Source organism: Saccostrea cucullata, unplaced genomic scaffold, assembly GCF_032062105.1.
Source record: "Saccostrea cucullata isolate Sc308-1 unplaced genomic scaffold, CSIRO_AGI_Scuc_v1 ctg10528, whole genome shotgun sequence".
Classification (NCBI taxonomy): Eukaryota; Metazoa; Mollusca; class Bivalvia; order Ostreida; family Ostreidae; genus Saccostrea; species Saccostrea cuccullata.
The window spans coordinates 11,485-22,713 of record NW_026923863.1 but is presented as its reverse complement, the minus strand read 5'-3'; the positions used below and the strand labels follow the sequence as shown (position 1 = coordinate 22,713).

Sequence of the window (11,229 nt, the reverse complement as noted above, 5' to 3'; positions counted from 1 at the left end):
AAAAGCAATTTGAAATCTGCGCCTTGATTGGCAGGAATCTAAGGGAGAAAATTCAGTTCATGTGTCTGGTTGCCTTGCAAAACTGCTTATTCTTGGCTGTTAAATGATAGCTCCAAAATAAGTATATTGATATGCTTATATTGTATATTGCAGGATTTAAAAAATCGTTTCTCATGTGTGCGCAAAGTAAGAGGTGATGGTAACTGTTTCTACCGAGCATTTGGATTCCGATATTTTGAAACATTACTGGAAGACAAATCAGATTATAACAGGTGAGAGAACTTTTATCTTTCACTTAATTGTTCAGGCCTGTGGGATATAGAACTTAGATGAGCTCACTTTTGATTTCAGTCTCACTTTCCCCCTATATATTCCATTTGTTTAAGTGAGACTGAGATCAAAAGTGAGCTTGTCTAAGTTTTATGGCCTCAGAACCAGATGTCTTTGTTAGCGAAAGAACATTGAAATGAATCTCTTTATATAAATGTAAGACTCCAAAGTGCGATAGTGACTCCAAATCGGAGTCACAATCGGGCCTTGACATGGCCGAGCCATAATTACAAGTATACATTGATTACACTGATGATTAATATTCCATGTTAATTAAAAATTCCATTTTAATAAATTATACATGTATCACATTTACTTCAAATTGATAATTTGGAGAATTTGCATGTTTTCAATAAGTTAAAAGCCAAGGTCGATGTATTTTTATTCCTATCTGAAGATCAGTTATTACTTATATGTATTATATTAAATATATTTAATTAATTTGATTATATTTAATTCTGGAAATATGTTGAAAGAGGATACATGACTTGTTGACCTTTAGCTGTAATGTAGCCCTCTCCTCCAGAAAACATCAGATTTAAAAAATCGGAGAGGGTTACATTATTGCAGCAAGTGGACCTTAAGCAAAGTCATTTTGGCAAGTTCAAGGTCTCTGGTGAGAAGAAATGTAGTTGTATCTTGTCCATAACTTTCTGATGGAGAAACATTAACCTTCATACTTCACAAAAAGATTAGGAGGGTATATTTTGAAAAGGTCACTTGTTCAAGGGTAATTTCAGAGTAATGTATAATTCCTTTACATTCCATAGCTCTTTTATGAAAAGTATTGGAGGTTAACATTTGCACTAACATTATGGACAGATGATGCAAACAAAAAAGAAATGGATTCCTGGATTGGTATATATTTTTGGGTCTACTTTTGCAAATGATGCAAAAAATTGGACCTTCTATGTGTTCAAAATTCAAACTTTTTGCAACCATCCTTGTTAATCTATACAATTTTTTTTTTCACTTCAAATTCGATTATTGTGAAATTTTGAATGAAAAATTAAAAACTATGCAGTGAAACTTGTTCATTTTACTCAAAACAAAATGACTCAAGTGTTGACAAAAGTTAGTCTGTATCACCTGTCTTTAACAAAAACCAAAGTGTGTCATGCCTATGAACCAAAGTCATTTCAAAGTCTCTTTTTAAAAAGTTCAGTTCTTATTCTGGCTTTTCTTGTAATGGAGAAATATTATCACCGGAGTTTAAACTGTTTTAGGACCTTGACCAGTATTCATTAAAGCAAGTTCAAGGTCACTGGCAGAAAAAAGTGCATTGTCTGAGTCAGTTTTTCATTAGAAATGGCAACTCATTTTGGCATTTGTGTTAATGGAACACATTGTTGATTACATTTTTGCTAATATTAATATCATTATGTTACATCATTTTATCTTTTTTGTAGATTTAAAGAAGTAGCCCAAAAGACAAGAGATGGTTTAATTCAATTAGGATTTCCAGAATTTACTATTGATGACTTTCATGAAAATGTGAGTTAGTGTACTTTACCTGTTTTATTTATATCCAGTATTTAAAAAAAAAATGAATTCCCCTTAAAATATGTCAATCGGTACAGTATATCCTGAAAACTAGGATGTTGACCGTCTGCTCAGTTTAGATATTGCATACACTCACATCAAGTAGGTCTTTCTTGTGTGATATCCATGTGCTGATGTGGTATAAATTTCATCCACATCTTGTCAGATTGAAAAATTGATGTTCTAGTAGTTGTATATGTTTTTATATCAAACATTCTGAAATTCAGGTAAAAGAAAGTTGAACCATTTCACCCCATTTACAAGATTGAGACTTTATGATTGTCTTTCAGTTCATGGATGTAGTGAACAAATTGGAGACGTGTACATTAGATGAGTTACTACAAACCTTTAATGACCAGGGACTGTCGGATTATCTGGTGGTCTTCCTAAGGTATGGTTATGTACCAGGGGTATATTATACATTAAAGATATAAACTCTCATCAAATGCTTATTTTTATAATATATCTTTTTTTTCTCTTCAAGGATTTAGCTTGACAAAGAGTTGTGCCCCTTTCAATTGTTAAATGTCATCTAGATCAGCTTGTTTAACTGTGGAGATTTATCTAATAATAATAATGGGCTCATTTTCAAGGGTGTTAAAAAAATATTGAATTAAAATTTGATTTACTCACTAAAAACAAGTTATTTTAAAACAGAGGTTGACAATATAGGTAATGAAACCCTGTTTAAAATACATCTTGTTAATTGTAACAGTATATATAAAAGAATTTCATAACAACTTTTCACCTGTCAAATCATGTTGACAGGTTAGGACAACAGATCAAACGTGAGGCTTCACAACTTTTCTCTCTGACTTGATGAAATCCTCAAAGTGTTACCAATAGTTCAGATCAATTAAATGCACATTTATAAAAACTTATGATAGATAAAATAAAAAGACATAGTGTTCTTAATTTATTGGGTAAGCATACTATGCAAAAAGATAAGTGCACTGCTTCTTTTTTAAAGAGAATTTGAGTGCTGGGCTATGGCTTTCATGTACTTTAAGATTGTTCCAATGTGGAAAAAAATTAATGTCGTTTTTATGCACCAGTTAGTATAAATGAAAACAATAGTGTTGTACCTTATGCACTATACCCACTCTTATCCAAAATTAGACAAAATTTCAACCTTCGATTACATAACTATTCCCAGTTGATACATGTTTTCCATAACTCTTTGAACATTTAATATTTGATTTCTTGTTCATTCTACTGGCATGTAAATTTCGCCTAACGTGCATGTAAATCTTGTGTGTCTGTCTTTGTGCAGATGCTGAGGAGGCCAGATATGCATGCAAGTCTTGTGGACTCTCTTTGTGTTTGATGGCAATGGGCTGTAGAAACACATTGATTGACATAGGAGGCACTTGTATACGTCTATTTATTCTATTGTGAAAATTTTTAAGATCTAAATTTTCCCTGCGATTCCACAGGATTTGAAATATTTAACAATGCTGTTAAATCTCCATGGGGACACATCTTGGTTGGACACGTGGGATAATTTATGCATATTTACGGGTTATCTGAAGAACAGCAAAGCCATTGATACTTTATCATTCCAAATATCAGTTAATTGCCATATGAAATTCCGCTGGTACCCAGCCCTTTTGTAATATCAATATTGGATGACAGGTGGATTTACTATTAGCAACATAGGAACAAAGAGTAAAATTTTTCAGTTGAAAGTGAGAGAGTTTACCACTTATTTGAGAACTACCTTTTAGCGTAAAAATTCTATTCAAATTGTTACCTAGAACATGTAATAAAGTCTATTTATACTTTTCTCATACTAACAGTTTTAATGTTTTCTAAGTAATTTTTTTATGTCATTTTCTTTTTAAACAAAATGTGCAGTTAAGGTTAAACACAAGTACTTTCTCTCTGCTTGTAAATCCTGCAGTGTCATCAGATTTTTCAGCAAAAATGCACATTTATATATTATGATAATAAAATAAAAAGAAAGGAGCTTCTTAATTCACTGTTTATGGGCATCAAAGATAATGAAACGTTCAAAAATTATACTGTATAATTATTTTTTTCAGCAAACTTAGTGGATCGTTTAAGGCTTTCATATTTCACAATAATATCGTTATCGGCTTCCTTTAACAATTACCTCTTTCATTGACCTTAAATGATTTTTAATAAACAGAAATTAAAAATTATAACAGTTCATGTTAAAATTATTGATTATTAATACATGTACTTCCATACTTAACATTTAATATGCATGTACCGAGATGACAACTCCTACATGCTTGTAAACTCTGCAGAAGTGCAGTCATATGCCAATTATCTCGCATGGGGACACAGTAGCTTGCTGCAAAAAAGCTGTAGAAACACACTGATTGCTATAAGGACTCTGTGACGTCTTTATATTGTGAAAATTTTAGAGAAATTGTGTATTTTCCCTGCGATTTCACAGTGATTTGAAAAATTTTATATAGCTGTAAAATCTCCTGGGGACACATCTTGGTGTGACAGGGCAGGGAGCAGGTTTTACCTTATGCATATTTACTTTCTGTAGAACAGCAAAGCCATTGATACTTTAGCATTCCAAGTATGTGTTGATTTAAGTTAAGGTAATGTCACGAGGCCTTGGGGCTAGGGCGGGGGCATTGTTAGTGTTAAGAACTTATGTCTGATCTTTATATTGTTGATACATCTTGACAATAAAATATTTCAAACAGAAAAAAGTTTAGTTTTTGCATTTAATGCATGATGTACTACATTCTAAAACATGTCCCCATTCCTGTGACAAAAATTATACTCTTGAAAAGCTATAATTAACAGTTTAAATTGAAATTAAAAAAAATTAATGTAAACACTGTGTCCATACATAATGTGTTGTTATGTGGTTCTCTTAACCAACTTTATCACATGTCAGATGTTTACCCCTTTATCCTAAGGGTATTTCTCATTGGATATTGTTTTTCATATAGCACTTGTGATGTCACAATGATTTTTGCTTAAAGTAATGAAGTAATATTCAGTGGATTTATATTCTAAAAAAGCAAAGGCAACACAAAGGGGAATATGGTCGATCTACTCCCAAAAAAGCATGTAGATCTGTAATTAATCAAGGCAGTATTTGACATTGATCCCAATGCAAATAATATTTCTGCTTTGTATACGGCAATGTTAACTCACACACAAGCGTATAACTATATCCCTGCCAACTCTGTTGAAATGTGTTAAATATCGGCATAAAAAAACTGATAGGTATGTATAAAACTTGATAAAAGAATCTTCTATGATGATTTTCATCCAACATCTGTGTTTTTATCCCCTTGACAGCCTATGCCTAATGCATACCCAACCACAAATCATGGAAACTGATCCTACATTTTTGTGAGGATGAATCGAAATGCTTCATTTAATACTTCATTCCACACACATCTACAGATCTGCACCATCTAATTTGTTCACACCAATGAGCTACAGATCATAACTATCTAATTAGTTTACATGAATGAGCTACAAATCTGAACCATCTAATTTGTTCACACCAGGGTTAGGGTTTTGTGAATCTCACGTCTGCATCATCTAATTGTTCACACCAATGAGCTAGATTGTGCATCATCTGATTTGTTTCCCACCAAATGAGCTACAGATCTGCACCATCTAATTTGTTCACACCAGTGAGTACAGACCTGAACTATCTAATTTGTTCACACCAATAAGCTACAGATTATTTAGCCTTACGTCTTCATTTGTTCACCCAATGAATCTCAGTGCTAATTAGATATCTAATCCATTTGTTCACACCAATGAGCTACAGATCTGCACCATCTAATTTGTTCACACCAATGAGCTACAGATCTGAACCATCTAATTTGTTCACACCAATGAGCTACAGATCTGAACCATCTAATTTGTTCACACCAATGAGCTACAGATCTGAACCATCTAATTTGTTCACCCAGTGAATCTCAGATCTGAACCATCTAATTTGTTCACACCATGGTTAGGGTAACAGTGAATCTCAGATCTGCATCTTCTAATTTGTTCACAACAATGTTACAGAGTACTGCATATTATTAATTGTTTACTTCAGTGAGCTACAGATATCTGAACAATTTAATTTGTTCACACCAATAAGCTACAGATCTGAACCATCTTATTTGTTCATACCAATGAGCTACAGATCTGAACCATCTATTTGTTTACACCAGTGAGCTACAGATCTGTAACCATCTAATTCGTTCACACCAGGGTTAGGATTAAGATTAAATCTCAGGATGTTCCACCATCTAATTTGTTCACACCAATGGGAATCAGGATCTGCATCATCTAATTTGTTCACACCAGTGAGCTACAGATCTGAACCATCTATTTGTTCACACCAATGAGCTCCAGATCTGTAATAATTTTTTTTATACTATCTACAGCTAGTTTATTTCTTTAAATTGCTGAGCTTTAGATCTGAAGCCATTGCAACTGCAAAAATAACTTATTTTAAAATATAATATATGTATACTATAAGTTATGAGTCTGGTTACTTCATAATGTTATGTCTATAAAAAAGTGAAATTTTGTAGGTTGGTTGTTTCTATGGTCATCTGCAAAAGGAGGCTGAATTTTTCAGTAATTTCATTGAAGGAGAAAGAGGAATTAAGGAGTTCTGCAATCAGGTAGGGATTAAAATATATTGTCATCGTATTAAGAAATCACTTAGACTGATAATCAACAAAATGAAGATTTTATTGCAGACATGGATAGGTTATACACGTGTTTAAATGTCCCAGTTAAACCACTTTATCTTATGTAGACATGTATTTAGGAAAGTAAAGGTTGGGTATCAAAGTCCGTAACAAGCTATCAAATATAGTATACTCGGGGCAGAAAATGGTTTACTCCTCAGTACATTACCCGGAGCATTCCACAAAATGTCTGACCTGGTGTGTATTTGACACAGAATTTGAGGTCATTGTTCTGATAAATGTCAGTTATCATTAATCGGGGGCTCCAAAGTGGTAATATAAGATAATATGTGAGATGATTCACCCTTTTTACTTGTTTATGTTGCATAAATGATTGGAAGTTAAAAAAACTGTATTAAAGCAGAGTCAAGTCAATGGGTTTATCGATCAGAATTTACATAGAAATGGATAGATATGTTATACATATCGGGTATTTGAAAAAAATTAAAAGCTGTAAATAAGAGTCCAAATACAATCACATTTCAATTGTAACCAGAGAGGAGCAAAATGCAGTGGACCAGACCGGAATTCGAAGCTGGGCCTCCTGAATCTCCGGTCAGGTCCGCTGCATTTCTCTCCTCTCCCATTACACAATATATAGTATTTTATGGTAATGTTGGGGGGGATACTTCATTCTGTTCAGACTGTAATGGTTTATGGTAATGTTGGGGGGGGTACTTCATTCTGTTCAGACTGTAATGGTTTATGGTAATGTTGGGGGGATACTTTATTCTGTTCAGACTGTAATGGTTTATGGTAATGTTGGGGGGATACTTCATTCTGTTCAGACTGTAATGGTTTATGGTAATGTTGGGGGGATACTTCATTCTGTTCAGACTGTAATGGTTTATGGTAATGTTGGGGGGATACTTCATTCTGTTCAGACTGTAATGGTTTATGGTAATGTTGGGGGGATACTTTATTCTGTTCAGACTGTAATGGTTTATGGTAATGTTGGGGGGATACTTCATTCTGTTCAGACTGTAATGGTTTATGGTAATGTTGGGGGGATACTTCATTCTGTTCAGACTGTAATGGTTTATGGTAATGTTGGGGGATACTTCATTCTGTTCAGACTGTAATGGTTCTTTATTCTTCAGGAGGTGGAACCTATGGGTAAAGAGAGCGACCACATACAGATTATAGCCCTGACCTCCGCCCTGGGGGTGCCGGTCAGGGTGGAGTACATGGATCGCGGGGAAGGGGACCAGTGTAATCACCATAACTTCCCGGAGGATTCTACTCCCGTGGTAACCCTACTGTACAGGCCAGGACACTATGACGTTCTGTACACCTAACAGTGGGGGGCATGTTATAGACCAAAAACTGCAGTGTTGACAGTGGCGTGTGAGATAGACCAGCTACTTCTGTGTTTACATTGTTCTGTTTAATCTTATTTCTTTTCTGTGAGACACTAAAATGTTTCTGTTTATGGAAGAGTATACTCGTATGTATGTGTTTATTTTACGTGAGATACATTAGCTTTTTTTATAGAGAGGATTTATGCAATGTCGTAGCAGGAAAGTTGTGAATTTTTCTTACAGCTGAAAAATTGTCAAATTCTATTTGAAAATCGACAATAAAAGAAAATAAATAAAAAGACATTAATTGCAGTAGTTTTTTTTTTCCATCTATATCTGTTATTTATAGTAGAAAAATCTTAAAGTGATACACTAGCTTTGTGTGTTACAAATATATCCTACAAACATCATGTATACAACATGGATATCTTACATTGCCTGAAAGCATTCAACATCATCTTAACTTTACATGTATTACCCATAATCATTTAAAAAAAAACAGTATTTTCCCTGGACACCCCATACCCAGTCCCAGATATAAAAAATCCTGGACTCTCTTTTATCAGTTTATGACGAGTCGTCTTTATTTTAGAAGTGGTCAAAGGCAATGGTATGCCCGAGTTCCTAAATTATATGCTTTTGTAAAAATTGTATTTTGGATTGGCATATTGAAGAGGGGGAGAAAGGGTGGGCTCTGAGTGTCTGTGTAACCGAAACCCAGGGCCTCACTCTTGACCTGCGTTATAGTTTATTTTAGGAAGTTGATTTGGAAACCCCTGGACTCTTTTGCTCGAATTGATTTACCCTCTCCAATATCCGTCTCAAAGTTTTCTTAAATTTATTTGAACTTCATGAGTACGAATCAACACAGGCCCTTTGTAGACAGGGTATTTTGATTTGTCTGTCCCCTTTTTTCTGTACGATCGAAAATGTGCAAAATCAAGATTTGAAAGAAAATTGGTGTCTAAGTTACAGGCCAATTCCCCTCACCCCCGCCGAAGTAAGTGGGAGGGGGGATAATTTTGCCATTGTAATTTAAATTAAGAAATAAAGCTATGAAATACTGTCTTAATTGTCATGTCAAGATACAGTTTCCATGGTTCCGCTCTGTGGCTTCTTCGCGGACTTTATATAGAATACTACAAAAAACATAGCTACTATACATGTATTTGATTGTGCCCCCTCAATAATAATGTCTGAGGACATTTTTATTGTATTTGTCGGAATTTTTGGTAACCCCCCCCCCCACCACCACCACCACCACCACCCCTCACTCCCCTTTATATTAGTAGAATTGCCTCCTATCAGAATCAGCTTGTTCCCACCCCAACGAAAGATTTTAAAATTTTGTCTACTGAGCTCTGTTAGGGGATATGTTTTGATCCCTTAATTTACCTACATAGTAGGAAACCCACGGTCGGTCTCGCTTCTCTTTACCTTCTTAAGAGAAGCGAGACCGACTGTGGGTTACCTACTGCATTCCACACACACAGGTGCAAAGTCCAATCTAGCATACTAAGACGAGTCCTCCCGTGGGAGCCCCACGATACATGTAAACACTGAGCTGTAAACATACCAGGCTGATCGAAGAGAAAAGAAAAATACTTCGAACTGTTCCTGATCTTTTGCTGGAAAATTGTACATTGAAAAAGGATCCGAAGGTTTGATTGATTTTCTTTAACTTGCACAATTCTTCTGTTTTTCGGTTTCTTAATTCTTCAAATTTATCTAGGTCAGAATGACTATATTTAGAGTATATATATCGTGAAAGTTGTAGGTCCTAGAGTTAGAATGAAGTATGCAGAGTGCACGATGTTCTAGTCACGGGCACTGGAAGTTAATGTAAATATATAGTATGTGTATATATACCGTATACACATACTATATATTTACATTAACTTCCAGTGCCCGTGGTTCTAGTAGTGAATGGTTGTAATGATTGAGCATTTCAGACCTAGGCCTTGAAGGAGAACACTCTGTGTATCTCTCTGACAGAGTGCAAAGCAGACCTCTTGTCCAATTGTTTGCTTCATAGTTGAATTAGTTTAATGTTTCAGCTTGAAGTCGATCAAATATAAGATTACTTAAGTTCTTTCTCTTCAAAAAACAAGGTCAATACTCTTCCAAAAAACAATGTCATTCTGTGTGTTTGAAAGAAATTATTGCAAGAAAAATGGTCACCCTCCATTAACGATAAGAGGCCGTGCCTTTCTAAATTAAAGAAATTGACATGCAGGCAGGCACAATAATCTGCCTGATCATCACCACTTCCCTGTTGCATTTTTTTTTTAAATATATTATCTCCACCGTCACCTCCCTTTATTTTTGTAGTAAGATTGTACTTTCATCTGCACAGAGTGTTATAATTTTATGTCTTCCAATATTTTGATACTGAAGAGCTGCACAGAGTATGCTCAGAATACAATTAATTTTCTAAACCACTTGAGGCAGGCTGCTGGCAGAGAAGTTGATCAAACATTTCATACCAAGGTTTAGGATATGCAGTAAACAGAGCATTGGCGTCGGAAGCAAATTGACAGAGGGGGGGGGGGCTAAGTGAAAGAAAAAAAATTGAACCTACAAACTTGACAAGCAAAAAAAAAAGGAAGGTTACCATTGTCCAAACAAGAAAATATTATTTCGTTGTGTGTATGCGGGGGGAGGGGGGGAGGTGGTAGGATCGAACTTCTTGCAGCACCATTTTTTTTCCCGAACACTACCAACTTACCTTTTTTTCTTTACCTAAACTGTAACGCGTCTGTGAAAGTGGGGGGGGGGTGTTAACGTTTGCTCAAATGTTCAGTTCCTGTATTATGTCTATAAAATCTATAAAACTGAAGCCTAAAAATTAAATGCACTATACTGCTGTATTATGTTTTATACATAATTTTATATGTAGGCCTGGTATCGGAACATCTCTGTCTTTTTTTTTTTGGTCGCTTTGACGGTAAAGGCCGAAGGATGCTATACATGCTTATTATGACGTCATAATGTAATCATAGACCTAAAGCGCTTTAGGTCTATGATGTAATATATAGAGGATACCTAAATTTTCTTCATAGTTTTTATCCCTTCCTTGCCTTTCAAATGTACGTAGCATCTCGGATAAATTTTCAACTCGGATCTCCTTATATTATTCGCTAATCATAAGGTAAATGAAATATTTTATGTTCAGGGAAAAAGGAGAAATAACGTATTATTTAAGTGGTTTTTTAAAAGTTTGATCCAAACTATACACGTGTAAACTGATGTCCTGTTATCAATAGATTATCATGAAGTCCAGAGCACATTGTCCGTCATATTAGACTGACAAGGTCAACTGACATTGCAGTTGTAAAGAGGGGAGAGCATAT

General features: G+C 34.8%; 1 protein-coding gene across 1 annotated transcript; it reads left to right on the top strand.

The window, feature by feature from the left end:
- Positions 1-110: 110 nt before the first annotated feature.
- LOC134265129 (ubiquitin thioesterase OTUB1-like) lies at positions 111-8,188 on the top strand (the record flags this gene model as incomplete). The annotated part of the gene is given in 6 exon segments (XM_062747369.1): positions 111-272; positions 1,740-1,824; positions 2,163-2,263; positions 6,414-6,426; positions 6,429-6,506; positions 7,676-8,188. Coding segments are annotated over 6 exon segments (637 nt in total), but the record flags the coding sequence as incomplete, so codon positions are not given.
- Positions 8,189-11,229: the final 3,041 nt, after the last annotated feature.